This window comes from Babylonia areolata, chromosome 10 (assembly GCF_041734735.1).
Source record: "Babylonia areolata isolate BAREFJ2019XMU chromosome 10, ASM4173473v1, whole genome shotgun sequence".
Classification (NCBI taxonomy): Eukaryota; Metazoa; Mollusca; class Gastropoda; order Neogastropoda; family Buccinidae; genus Babylonia; species Babylonia areolata.
Window position 1 is genome coordinate 40,929,527 of NC_134885.1, and position 15,000 is coordinate 40,944,526.

General features: G+C 39.5%; 1 protein-coding gene across 4 annotated transcripts in view; it reads left to right on the forward strand.

The window, feature by feature from the left end:
* Nucleotides 1-510: 510 nt before the first annotated feature.
* The window catches only part of LOC143286597 (branched-chain-amino-acid aminotransferase, cytosolic-like), a 31,874-nt gene continuing 17,384 nt past the window's right edge, over nucleotides 511-15,000 (forward strand). The window contains exons 1-2 of one of the 4 annotated variants that reach the window (XM_076594227.1): nucleotides 536-552; nucleotides 2,260-2,314. Coding sequence is in view for 1 of the 4 variants with exons in the window: in XM_076594226.1 (XP_076450341.1) it covers nucleotides 535-552 (18 nt within the window). In the remaining 3 variants the exon portion in view is untranslated. Of the gene's footprint in view, nucleotides 553-2,259; nucleotides 2,315-4,927; nucleotides 4,951-13,676; nucleotides 13,721-15,000 lie in introns of those variants that run through there. The other 3 variants (XM_076594226.1, XM_076594229.1, XM_076594228.1) reach the window with 3 other exon arrangements.

The following is a 15,000-nucleotide window of genomic DNA, read 5'->3' on the forward strand; positions in this document are numbered from 1 at the left end:
GGAGTGTGTGTGTCACTGCCGGAGTGTGTGATTGCGCATCAGTGCGTGTGTCGTGTGCGCCAGTGTGTGTGTGTGTGTGTGTGTGTGTGTGTGTGTGTGTGTGTGTGTGTGTGTGTGTGTGTGTGTGTGTGTGTGTGTGTGTGTGTGTGTGTGTGTGTGTGTGTGTGTGTGTGTGTGTGTGCCTGCCACCGCGGTGTAATACATAACTTGATCACTTACCGCCACCGACCAGTTTCGGTGCGTGCAGTTTATGATCTGCCCCTAGCCTTTGTCCCGCCTCCCCTCATTTTTTTTTTCCAAACACCTAACACACTTTAATGTCTACGAAGACGGTGTGACTTTCAGAATGAATATTGAAAATGAACGATTTTGTTAACGGTTTACAAATTCATGTGAAAATAAAACGATTTCAAGTTGTTTTGCAAATGTGGACTGAGACCTTGACTGTCAACAGAAGCCACGTGGTTGGGGGTTGGCTCTGGGAAGGGGTATGAGCCAATCGCTCCTCACTCACAGTTAATACCCCTGACAACGATGGCGGCCGTACCGAAGGTGAGTGCTGACCAGTCTAAACAAGGTTCAGATAACGTGCATGATTTTTACGCAAATGTGAGTGAACGTTGAATCAGACATTTACGAGGAAAAGAAATTTCTCCAGTCGCTGAAGAGCATTTGCTTGTTAAAGAAAAAAAAAAAAAAAAAAAAAAAAGGTCGAGGTCAGTGACTGACACTTCGTTAAGCTGGTTGGATTGCTTTACGCAGATTCAGGTGGCCACGAACATGATGATGCAATAATGAGTGATCTGACACATGTTGCACGTGAATTTAGGCTCTTATTTGTCGGCTTATGTGGGGGGTTATGATCACTGTGTTATTTAAAGTCACGGTTTTCCAACATTGCATGAAATGCGTCTCGACAATGAACGGGAAGGTCGAGTTTGACCCTCTCCTCTCACCCCGCCGCCCCCTTCTCCTCTTTGGACCGTTTATATTGCATTGTATTTGTTAACCACATCTCTCAATCAACACGAATAGAGCTACTTTGAATTAAAAGATCATTTTAGTGAGGCTAATATGTTTACCGACCTGCATATTTGACAAAGAGAGCCTCCATTACGCCAGTTTCAGTTTCAGTAGCTCAAGGAGGCGTCACTGCGTTCGGACAAAACCATATACGCTACACCACATCTGCCAAGCAGATGCCTGACCAGCAGCGTAACCCAACGCGCTTAGTCAGGCCAGTGTCCAGGAACACAATTTAAAGAACCGCGACAAGGAACGCGTGCATGGCAAGTGACGAGAATGTTTACCTTCATTGTTTTATTTTCATGACCGTGTTTTAAAAAAAATCTTGAAATAAATAGTGAACATTCAATCAGCAAAACGTTTCCGCCTCTTTCCGGACATTTTTGGCAATTTTCTTCTTCTTCTTTCCGATGATGCCCAGGGTCAACCAGCTACCCATTATCGGTATTTTGTGGTGGTGGTGGGGGGGGGGGGGGGGGGGGGGGGGGGGGTTCCTGTTTAAAAAAAATCAAGTGGCATTGAATCAGCAGAGTGCCACCTTCTTAATCAAGTTAATGAAGGTGGCAAGAGTTGAGGCATCAACATCTTCCGGGAGCAGGGCATTCCAATCACAGATTGTTTTTGGAAGGAAGGCATGCAGCCTGCTGTCCCCTATATAGGGGATTCTGTCAAATGTTTTGTTGTGAGCTCTGGCCTGTTGTTGTTGCTGGTGGAGGTGTGGGCACTTGACTTTTGTCATGCCCCTGCTGATCTTATATAGCATGACCAATCTGGCTCTCCTCCTACACCGTTTCAGGGTTTCCCACCCCAGTGTCTGCAGCAGTTTTGTGACACCGAACAATCAGGCTGAAAATCTGTTATCAAATCTGTCAGTGTGTGTGTGCATTCGCAAGCATTGCGAGTATTGCTACCCCCTCCCCCCCTTTTTTATTTATTTATTTATTATTTTTTTAATTGTTATTTGAATGCTGATGCTGCTGAATTGTGGTCTACATTGTTGAACACATGCAACACAAAGGTAGTAAGCAAATTAATGACAATGCATGTAACTTTGTAAGAATATATATGTGAACATACATATGTGCATGCTCACATTCACACTAACTTACTGTCATGTGTGTGTGGGTGTGTGTGTGTGTGTGTGTGTGTGTGTGTGTTTGATCTCACACATAAATATATATTGCATGTATCTACTGTATACATATATTGTGTTGAAATCTTTTTTCCTGACAGGTTTCAGATATAAATTTTGTTGCACGATTTCTGTGCTGGTCAGAAATTGTAGCTGGTCAGTTGGGTTAATTTTTTATTTTCTATCATTGACCCTGGCTTCTTCCCAGTGTATTTCAAATGTAATCATGGTTTTTATTCAAACTGTGTGATGTGTATGCTTGTCTCATGTGACATGATGTGTACTTTCTTGTCCATACACTTGTCTCCAATGTACTTGCTTATCAGCACCACTGCCTGGTTGCCAAAAGTGCTATGGTTTATTCAAGAACTATGGCTGAAAAGGAAAATTAGTGCACATGCTCTCTCACCTTCCCTCACTTCATGCTTTCTCTCTCTCTGTTTTTTATGCTTTGCTGCCCTGCTTTTTATGACGTGGATGAAATGTATTCTGTCCAAATATTTTCACTATCGATGACACTTCTTCTGGAATGAGAAAAGTAATAGGAATGTTTTCTTGGAACATTTATCATTATTCATAATTTGCCCATGATTCACTTGTATGATTTGTGTATGCTTATCCCCTTCAGTTACGGACCTTGGCTTGAATCTGAATATAAACTGTCTCTGTCTCACTCTTCATCTTTCTTTTGTTTGTTCTTTGCCTTTCTTTCTCTTATATGGTATGCACACACACATGTGCACACACATGTACACACACATACACACACGTACACACACACACACACACACACACACACACACACACCACACACACACAAATCATAAACGTAAAAACAATGCTGAACTTGTTTGGTCTCTTTGATAACCCCTTTCATGTCATAAGGTGCAGAGTTGTGGTTTCCCAAAGCTGTAAAACAAAGAAAAACAAACACTCTGTTCTCATGGATGAGCTTTCAGAAAAACGTTTCAACAGCGACATTTCCTCATGAAAATCTTCACATCAAGTTCTGCAAACGACTGCTGGGTGTACACAAAAAAGCATCAAACCTTCCGGTACTAGGTGATCTGGGATGATGTCCTGTGAGCATGAAATTTATCTGTCATTTCATTTTGGATACAGCTAACAGAGTCACATGAAAATTCGTATTGTTGTAATATGTTTGAAAAGCAAAATGCTAATGATAAAAGTGGCTTCACTTTGTTCAATCTGTTCTTGCCTCATTTGGATTTGATCACATATGGCTGAATCAGTGTACACTGAATCTCGACAGATTAAAGTTTGCGCTCTTTAAGAAATGTGAGTGTCAGTACATAAGTTTCTGGAGAAAGCAGAAAAACGAAAATAAATCTAAGATAACACTGACAATAATAATGTTTCAAAAGAATGCAGACTTAAGCCATATCTGATCTACTCAAGAAAAACTGAACATAGAACCGCCATGTGCAGACATAGAAAGAGGCAGATACACAAGTACAGAAAAACATGCAAAAGTATGCGAAACATGTGGTGTATTGTATTAGAAGATGAGTATCATTTCCTAGACAAATATGTTCGATATGAACATTTACGATAAGTTTTGTTAAGAGATATAAAGTTAAATTTACAAATTTTGATTATGCTGATAGTGACACAGTCGGTCAGTAGTGTAATTATGACCCTGTACAACCTGGACTTGCAAAATTCATGTATTTATATGAATGTTTCAAAGAACCCATCATGTTTAAATTAAAACACCTTACATTTAATTTGGTGTGGGTTTTCTTTACCCTTTATTGTTGTGTCTATAAACCTTTCATTTTTGGTTTTCATGACAAATTGATATGATTTTGATTCTGATTCACACACACACAGACATACACACACAGACATGCACACACACACACACACACACACACACTTTGCTAACACAAGGGTAAAATGTAATCTGACTAACTGGATTTGAATTAAAAATCACCATAAGCAACAGCTTAGCTGATAGTGAGATACTCTTAATTAACATCTGGTTTATACCTGTCAGTGTCAGTGATGTGTGGTACAGCACAGTGTCAAATAATTTATCTGAAAAGTGTGTGTGTGTGTGTGTGTGTGTGTGTGTGTGTGTGTGTGTGTGTGTGTAGATGAATCATATAAAAAGGTTAGAATGGTTGGATCAGTATTAAATGAATGTGTGTGTGTGTGTGTGTGTGTGTGTGTGTGTGTGTGTGTGTGTGTGTGTGTGTGTGAAAAGTCAAGTCAAGTCAAGATTTTATTTCATGATGGTAAATTGAATAAGCAACAATTGCTTTTTTACATCAAGCCATCAATGGAAAAAAAAAAGTCTAAAAGAAGGAAAAAAGAAAAAAGAAAAAAAAAGAAGAAAAAATAGGGGGAAGAGAAGCAGATGAAGAGCAACAATAACAACAAAATGCATATATATGTATATATACAAGAATATTGTGATAAAGAAATACACAATTGTATTTCCATTTCACTCACACACACACACACACACACACACACACCACTGAACACAAATTCTCGGACACAATTACACCATGCCCATCCCATCCACATGCACCTGTTCACCCATATAGTGCAAAATCCTTGCCAACACAAGCATATACAAAACATTTCACAATTAATAGGAATATTAGCCTAACATATCAAAATTTGTATTACTGTTAATTATTTTCAATGAGGTGATTCTTCAGATTTTTCTTAAACACATTTTTATTTATGATACTTTTCAGAGTGAGTGGGAGATTATTCCATAAATTTCCACCAGAATACAGAAAGCTGGATTTGTAAAGGTTGTTTCTTGGTCTGGGTATGCAGAGCATGTGGTTGTGTCTGTGTTCATTAGTTTTAAAAGTGTCTGCAATCTTTTTTGGAGCATTTCCATACATAACATTATGCATGCAAACAGCTTTGTTGAAGTACAGCCTGTTGTGAAAAGATAATATATTAAATTGTTTATAGTCCATTGGGGTCAGGGAGTTTGGTTTTAACAATACTATTTTCAGTGCTCTTTAGTTTTATACATACGGTGAATAAACTTCAAGTTTGAGAGGCTACAGCTGTCCCATAAAGTTGATGCATAATCGATTACTGGCAGAATATGTGCACAGAAGAAGAGCTTTCATGAATGAACATTAAGGATCTTTTTGATATTTGCTAGTTGAAGTATTCTGTTTGAGAGACGTTTACCTAAATACTTCGTATGATCAGTCCAAGATAGATCTTTATCAGTAATGACACCCAGAATTTTATGTGAATCTACCTCTTCAATTTTATTGACGCCTAGGAATAGTGGTTTGATGTTACGTTTCATTTTTTGTCTTTTTTGTCGTGCACATACATACATGCACTTTGTTTTCTGAGCATTCAAGGACATGTGATTCAAGTGTGTCCAGTCATTAAGTTTCTGAATATCATCTTGGTGTTCATTAGTTTACTGGCGTCTGAATTGCTTGAATGTAAGGATGTGTCATCTGCAAACATTTCACATTTACATTGCATATAACAAGGTAAGTCATTAACATAAGTGGAGAATAAAATTGGCCCTAAGAGTAAGATGGATCCCTATGGTACTCCATGTTTAATAGATGTAAAATTTGAGGTTTGATTATTTATTGTTATTAACTGCTTCCTATCAGAAAGAAAAGATTGTATAAGGTGAATATACTCTGGTGGTAATTTATAAGCTTCTAATTTATGTAGTAACAAGGAGTGATTGATTACATCAAAAGCTTTTTCAAAATTTATGAAAAGGAGACCTGTGAATTTATTTTCATTTATGTTATGTAGAAGACTGTCAGTGAGTTGTATGAGGGCTGTATGACAAGAATGATTTTTCAATGGGTTTAGATAGAGCAGACAAGACAGAAATTGGCCTATAGTTAGATGGATCAGAAGAATCACCTGATTTGTACAGTGGAATGACTCTAGCCTGCTTGAATTTAGAAGGAAAACATTTCTTATCAATACACAAATTATAAAGATAGTCAGAGTATCTACAATAACAGGGGAAGAAAGCTTTAATATCTGTCCGTCTAACCCGTCCAAATCTCGAGTGCCAGATTGTTATAGTTGTAATAGGCTTTGACATACATCCAAGACAGTCATTGGTTGAAGACTAAATGGAACATGAATTTTCTTTGAGTCAATGTACTGTTTTACAATACAGAGGTCATTTTCACTGGTCCTATCGCTTGGTATAATTTTTTCAGCAATGGTTACAAAATGATTATTTAACTGATCTGCTGTTACATCAGTGATGCTTTGTTGTCTTTTTCCCACATGTTTATTGTTCAACTTGTTGATGGCTTTCCAAATTACACAAGAATCTTTTGTATTTACTAACATTTTCTGAAAATAATTATATTTCGATTTACGTTTCATGGTCGTTTACTTTATTTCTTTGTTTCTTATAAGTTATATTGTTCATTTGATCCGTACATCTTCAAATAATCTCTATAATGAATTTCAATGTCAGTTTCTTTTGTTATCCATAGTGGTTTTGTTTCTTGTCTAACTCTTTTCCTAATAAATGGTGCATGTTTGTTATATACAGAAGAGAATGTATTTATCCAAAATTTGACAGCTTCATCAGGATCTCTTAACTAATATACATAATCTAAAGATGAGTTTGCTGAATCCGAGAGAAAATTATCATTTTTAAAGTTCTTAAAACTCCTATATAATATAGTTTTATGTCCTACCTTTGGAATTTTAACACGATTCTTAAACCAGGTGAGACAGACTGGTTGTGTTTGTGTGTGTGTGTGTGTGGTGTGTGTGTGTGTGTGTGGTGTGTGTGTGTGCGTGGGTTTGATGAATTGTATAAAAAGGTTATATTGGCTGGGATCAATGTACATGAATGTGTGTGTGTGTGGGTGCAGGGGGTGGGTGGAGGTTGCGTGCGTGTGTGTATTCATGTGTGTGCCCATGTGTGCTCGAGAGTGAATATGCGTGTGTGCATGCATGCATATAATTATTATCATTTATCTTTATGTATGTGGGCACAGCATTGTCTGATACTTGAGCAGACTCGCTCCAAAAATGTCCAACACAGTAAGTAACAGAGTAAAATAGCTGTGGCATGTTGTAGTGTCCTTCATTGTTTCCTCCTTTTTGGAAAGACACTTGACTCATCATGTATCCATTCATACATGACAACCTCTTTTATGGACAGACGGTTGACTGTACCATGACCACTGCTGACACTTGAGTTACAGAACACCCTTTAGAGAAGTTGGCTCCTCCACTCCTACCCATTTTGTATGTGTGGGTCAGCCAAGGTGTCAGGTTTTAACCAGGACAGATTTTGACCTTTCTTTTCCTCAACTTCTGGAAAGCCTAAGGCGTAGTAGTAGTACACATGGCCAGGATTTACCCTTATTTATGGGGCCAGGGCATGCTTACACTGTTTCAGACACACATGCTCACACACACACACACGCACACATACGCACACTGAAGAATAATTGTATAGTTGTATGCATTTTTCCCATTCAGTAAAAAAACAAAGCAACACAAGAAAAACAAAAAGACGTGAAATGTGCCGTTTATTAATTTTATCATCGACAGACTTATTATTTGCCTATACATAACTTTGCTTTTCCAGATCAGATGAAAACATTGTCCTGGGGTCTTTCAAGATCATACCATATCATAATGCTGTGATCTTTAGTTTAAGAAGTATGGACATGTACAATAGAGAGAGATGCATGTTTGGTGTCAACAGACAAAACAGATCCCCCCCCCACCACACCCCCACACCCCCTCCCCTGGCATAATTTAAGTCTGTTCAGCAAATCAGTGCCAACAAGTTTTCGAAAAGCATTTGACATTGGCATTTATAAGGGAGGTGTCAAATTCTTTGTTCAGGGCCAGCAATTCCTACGTTGACACATTTGTATGAATGGGATTTTACAAGTGTATGACCATTTTTACCCTGCCATGTAGGCAGTCATACTCCGTTTTTGGGTGTGTGGATGCTGGGTATGTTACTGTTTCCATAACCCACGGAACACAGACATGGATTATAGGATCTTCAACGTGCGTATTTGATGATCTGTATGTGTCTGCATGTATATGTTGACCTGGCAGATCGGAAAAATCTTTACCCTTAACCCATCAGGTGCTCCGAAACTGGGGATCGAATTCGGGAAACTGAAGCAAGATATTCAGCTCTTTAACCATTTGGCCATTGCACCCATCATGAGGGAAGGGTGAGAAGGGTTAGTGGTTGGGAGGGTACACTGGGTAATGTGTGACTGTGATGGGTGTCAGGTTTACCTGTCCTGCATTGATCAGTTAATGTAGCGTGGAAGTGGTACTGATTACTGTGCATGTTCACCCGTGATTTATCGCTGATCAGATTTCATGGTTAGTCTCTCTCTCCTGTCCACAACTGAGGGTGTGCACAAAGAGCGTACAGTACCAGGCTGTGAGTATCATGTCAGTGGAGGGAGGACAGAGTCTTTCCTTTGGGTGTATGTGGTTCTGCGGGCGCTGTCTTGCTTTGAGGCGATGTGCTTTTCCCCCTGGTAGTCTGGCCTGAATTTCACACAGAGAAGTATGTTGTGACGGAATAGTAATGAAATACAGTACAGTAAATCCAGTAGGATAGAACAGAAATAGAATAGAATAGAACAGAATACAATACAAGACAATACAATGCAATATGATACAAAACAATACAAAACAACACACTTGCACACACACATATATGATTTCAGAACTCAGAACTCATTAATTGTCATAAAACATATCAAAGGAATTATGGATACTAAAACTAAACACAACAAACAGATAAACGCAATAATATGTGAGCATATGCAGGATCTTCCACATGACACATTAATGGATTGCGAACATAAAAACACTCATAGATGACAGATTTCTCTTGCCAGTTCTGGTGGAAAACAGCTCAATGGCAACAGAGAACTCAGAGTTTGGAGTATTGTGTTATCAATGCCATCTGGCCAAGGATTTGAATAATGGAATTAACTGTCACAAAGAGGCGTGATCTCTAGTCAGTGTACATACTACATTTGTCCAGAAAAGGCAGTTCATCCTCTACAACTCCACTTGTTCTACACAGTCCGTCTTTCCCAGTTAAGTTGCTGTGACATCCTCACTTAGTTTCAAGTTCATGTGCACTTATTTGCAGTCAACATAATGCTCTTCTGTGTTTGATATTTTTGCAGCTGATCAGACAGGATTGTAATCTATAAGTGTTCACAATTTTACAATAAAAGGAGACCCTTGAAATGGTCCCATTCTTCGTGCTGTTCCAAAATTGAACATTGTTATCTTGTAATTTATTTATAGCTGAATATTTTAGTCGCTTAATTGATGTTGAGTGTGCCCTGGTTTTCCCACATGATTGAAACCAGTATCTTTTTGACAAGTTTAAGCCAAGGAACTTTTTTTTTCGCATGATTTCATCGATAACACATCATCATATGCTTGCCTCAAATAGCTCTCTTCTTTCGATCCTTTGATGTGCACCCAGAATGGTATAACCCGACACATTGCGGTCAGAGAAACGGGATATCTGCCTGACTCTGCCAGAACTAGTCACTTCATTGTTCTTTTGTCTACGCCCAGTAAGCTCTTACTGTTTTTGACATGTACACTTTCTGATGGGCATTTTGTAGAGAGAAACTCAGAAAGGCATTGAATTGGTTGAACAGCATAGAGGGCGTGCATGAGTTTGTTGCAGTTTGATTTGATGGAAACCATGTGTGTGCGTGTGTGTGTGTGTGTGTGTGTGTGTGTGTGTGTGTGTGTGTGTTTGTATGTGTGTGTGTGTGTGTGAAAACAGATAGATGAATGGATGGATGGATGGATCAATGGATGGATAGACTCAGTGTTATGTTAACCCATCAAATGGACTGAAAGTTTTGCAGTTAGATAAATTCATAGGTTGTAAAAACGAGGGGTAACTATTGTCGTTGTTTTTTTTTTTCTCCCATTTGAGGACAACCATCTGTATCTGTCCACCTACCAGTATACCTGTCCTGTTCACTTTCTTACCTCACTTTCCTGCCTACTTGTCTGCCTGCTACTACCTTCTTCCCTGTGTACATACATGCCAATGTCTACCTGTCAGTCTCACCTTTCTTCATACCCTACCTACCTTTCTTACCTACCCACCTGCCTACCTACCTGCCTACCTACCTACCTACATACCTACCTACCTACCACCATGCCTGCCTGTATACTTATCTTTACCCAAATCCATACACAGAAGAGAGAGAGAGGAAAAAGAAATCTCCTCTTTTGTTGGTCATGTTTATTTGTTTTAGATAACCAGAATGAATGAAGAATTGTTGTGGGTTGTGGGTATAGAGGAGTGAGCATATTTGAAGTTTTGCATGCTGTACGTGTTCTCTCAGACTGTCTCTGTCAGTCTGTGACTCAGTCTCTGACCATTCTCCTCTTTCAGACTGTCTCTGTCAGTCTGTGACTCAGTCTCTGACCATTCTCCTCTTTCAGACTGTCTCTGTCAGTCTGTGACTCAGTCTCTGACCATTCTTCCCTTTCAGACTGTCTCTGTTAGACTGTGACTCAGTCTCTCACCGTTCTCCTCTTTCAGACTGTCTCTGTCAGTCTGTGACTCAGTCTCAGACCATTCTCCCCTTTGAGACTGTCTGTGTCAGTCTGTGACTCAGTCTCTGACCATTCTCCCCTTTGAGACTGTCTGTGTCAGTCTGTGACTCAGTCTCTGACCGTTCTCCCCTTTCAGACTGTCTGTGTCAGTCTGTGACTCAGTCTCTGACCGTTCTCCCCTTTCAGACTGTCTGTGTCAGTCTGTGACTCAGTCTCTGACCATTCTTCCCTTTCAGACTGTCTGTGTCAGTCTGTGACTCAGTCTCTGACCATTCTCCCCTTTGAGACTGTCTGTGTCAGTCTGTGACTCAGTCTCTGACCGTTCTCCTCTTTCAGACTGTCTGTGTCAGTCTGTGACTCAGTCTCTGACCATTCTTCCCTTTCAGACTGTCTCTGTCAGACTGTGACTCGGTCTCTGACCGTTCTTCCCTTTCAGACTGTCTCTGTCAGACTGTGACTCGGTCTCTGACCGTTCTTCCCTTTCAGACTGTCTCTGTCAGACTGTGACTCAGTCTCTGACCATTCTCCCCTTTGAGACTGTCTCTGTCAGTCTGTGACTCAGTCTCTGACCATTCTCCCTTTCAGACTGTCTCTGTCAGTCTGTGACTCAGTCTCTGACCATTCTTCCCTTTCAGACTGTCTCTGTCAGTCTGTGACTCAGTCTCTGACCATTCTCCCCTTTCAGACTGTCTGTGTCAGTCTGTGACTCAGTCTCTGACCATTCTTCCCTTTCAGACTGTCTGTGTCAGTCTGTGACTCAGTCTCTGACCATTCTTCCCTTTCAGACTGTCTGTGTCAGTCTGTGACTCAGTCTCTGACCATTCTCCCCTTTCAGACTGTCTGTGTCAGTCTGTGACTCAGTCTCTGACCATTCTTCCCTTTCAGACTGTCTGTGTCAGTCTGTGACTCAGTCTCTGACCATTCTTCCCTTTCAGACTGTCTCTGTCAGTCTGTGACTCAGTCTCTGACCATTCTTCCCTTTCAGACTGTCTCTGTCATGTCTGTGACTCAGTCTCTGACCATTCTTCCCTTTCAGACTGTCTCTGTCATGTCTGTGACTCAGTCTCTGACCATTCTCCGCTTTCAGACTGTCTCTGTCAGTCTGTGACTCAGTCTCTGACCATTCTTCCCTTTCAGACTGTCTCTGTCAGTCTGTGACTCAGTCTCTGACCATTCTTCCCTTTCAGACTGTCTCTGTCAGTCTGTGACTCAGTCTGACCATTCTTCCCTCCTCTCTCTGTTGCACTGATACAGTTGTGCCCTCTGTTTGATATCTGGATCACTGCTTGGAATATTGATAAACATGTCATTGGTACCAGGTTCCAATGTTTCTTCTTCTTTTGTTGTTGTTGTTGTGTGTGTGTGTGTGTGTGTGTGTGTGTGTGCGCGTGCGCGCGCGCGTGCATGCATGCATGTATGCGTGTGTGCTTGTGCTTTTGCCATGCATTTCTTTCAAAAAGAGGTGGATTTGACTAACTGTGTGTGTGTGTGTGTGTGTGTGTGTGTGTGTGTGTGTGTGTGTGTGTGTGTAATATGTGTGTGTATGTTTCTTTTCTTTGCATTCAGTCAGCAGTTGAATTATGCAGACAAATGTTCAAAAGCTGTGTTATGGGGGGGGGAAAAATCTGTAATGTTGTGATGTGTTTGCGTATTTTACACTGTCCATCTGTTTTGCTGTATTACTGTTATTCTATTTCTATATCATAAGTTGATCTGTCTATCAGTCTCTCTCCTCATGGTTAGGCCGTGGCCTCTATCTGTACTTGGGATGTATGAATTAGTGTTCCTTGCAGTCTGTAAATCCTGTGCTGGAAATTTCTGCTTCTTTTCAGTCTGTTTGTTTCTGTCTTTTTTCCTGTCCCGTTCAGATCGAAGTCTCTTCCCTTCTCATTATCTGTAGCATGGTTCACGATATGTTCCCTGATAAAATCTGATGTATTTTTTCTTTATGAAATATGTTTTTTTTTTTGTTTTTTTTTTCTCCTTTTTCAAGAATTGATGAAATTACAGGCTTTTGGTTTTGATACATCATCATCATTATTATTATGTTGCTTTTTATGTATATATATATATATATATATATATATATATATATTTTATTATTTTGACTAGTTATACATGAACATTGCTCAGTTGCAATCTTTCGGCCTGTTTTCTGAAAATGTTTTCAGGGTCCTTATTAGAATCGATGTAGACAGTCATTCTGTGACATTTTAAAAACACATATTGTGCTAGAAAATAATGATTTCAGTCTTCAGTTGATATGGCCCTACCCTGTTTGTTTGGCACGGCTATAGTTACTGACAAGAATCAGAATCTAGTATGTATCATTTTGTGTATCTATGTCTCTGTTAATCTATTATCTCATCTTTGTATATCTGTCTGGTCATCAGTCTATCTGTCTGTCTCAGTGTCTGTCTATATACATCCATACATCTGTCTGTCTCAGTGTCTGTCTATATACATCCATACATCTGTCTGTCTCAGTGTCTGTCTATATACACCCATACATCTGTCTGTCTCAGTGTCTGTCTATATACACCCATACATCTGTCTGTCTCTTTGGCTGCCTGCCTGCCTGTTTGTCTGTCAATCTACCCATCTTGTCTTGAATTTGTCTGCCTATCTTATTTTCAACCCACCTATCTGTACATCTGTTTGTCTAGCTGTCCATCTGTCTCGGCATATGTTTTTCTATTTGTCTGTCTGGTTGTCCATCTGCCATCTGTTTATCTATCCATCTGTATGTGTCTCTGTCTGTGTGTCTGTCTCTGTCACTCACTCACTCACTCACGCAAGCAAGCAAGCAAGCAGGCAACCCATCTATTTATGTATATGAAACCCAACAAATATTTTGTCAAAATGCTAGCCTGCTCTTTCTGTGTGAAAAATAAAGAAAGTGAAACAACCCCAACCCCTGACTGGCAGTATGTTTTGCAAGGTCAAGTTGAACTTGAGGTAATTTAAGTTTGTGAATCATTCCAAGCAGTGCTATGTCAGTGGTTTTTGTTGTTGTTTTTTTGTTTTTTTTATGATCACCTGCCTTTGGTGTGGAATATGTGTAACGGGACTAATCTAATTAAAGTTTGAATGCTGTAGGTCTTTAATGGTGATTGCAATGTAGGTCTTTAATAGTGACTGCAACCATATTTACTTCAGAAGAAACATTGCAAAATTGTTTTATCTGCTGCCCAAATTGATAAACTGTGAACCATATAACCTGGCCATTTTTGGGGTCTGATAAATGTTTGATACTGTGATGAGATAATAGAATGTGAGGATGCCAAGCCATCTGTGCAGTATAATTTATTTATAAATATGAATAGAAAAAAAACATGTCAAGGGAGCTGTGATTCAGACATGGCAGCTGTTCTGCTTACATGGTTGTCAGGGTTACCGTGATGATGTGTGTGCAGTGTGTGTAGTTTGGATTGGCATCCTTAGCTTTCTGCCTCAGTCAGTCAAGCTGAAGTTGCTTTTCTGTTTATGATCTGTGTGTGTGTGTGTGTGTGTGTGTGTGTGTGTGTGTGTGTATATGTATTGATCAGCCAAGAACAGAATTCACTTTACTTGTCTCCGATAGGAACAGCCAAGGTTGAGGGTGGGTATGATAGAGAAATCTTCTGCTCCAAAAGTGGTCTGGATCTATAGATAGATCATCATTCACAAATGTCATGAACAGGTTTATTTTATTTTATGTTGTTTTATTTTATTTTTTGGATAGTTGATCGTTCACAAATGTGAAGAAGGGATTGTTCACAAATGTGAAGAACTGTTTTTCTTTTGTGTTTAATTAGAGTGGAGAAGTTGTTCGGGTTTTGTCATGATGAAATGAGATGATAAAGTTTGTTGTTTCTGAGTCATGAATCCTTGACTTGGTTGGTCATTTCTGAGTCATGATTAAATGAGACAACTAGGTCTGTTGTTCCTGAGTCATGATCAAATGTAAAATCAGACAGTCGGGTCTTTTATTTCTGAATCATGATTGAATTAGATAGTCACCCTGAGTCATGATTAAATCAGATCATTTGGTCTGTTTGTTTATTACTTTAGATAATTAGGTCTGTTATTTATTAGTAATGATTAGTTTAGATAATTAGGTCTGTTGTTTCTGAGTCATGATTAAATCAGATAATCAGGTCTTTTACTTCCGAATCATGATTGGATTAGATAATCACCCTGAGTCATGATTAAATCAGATGATTTGGTCTGTTGTTCCTGAGTCACCGTTAGATTGG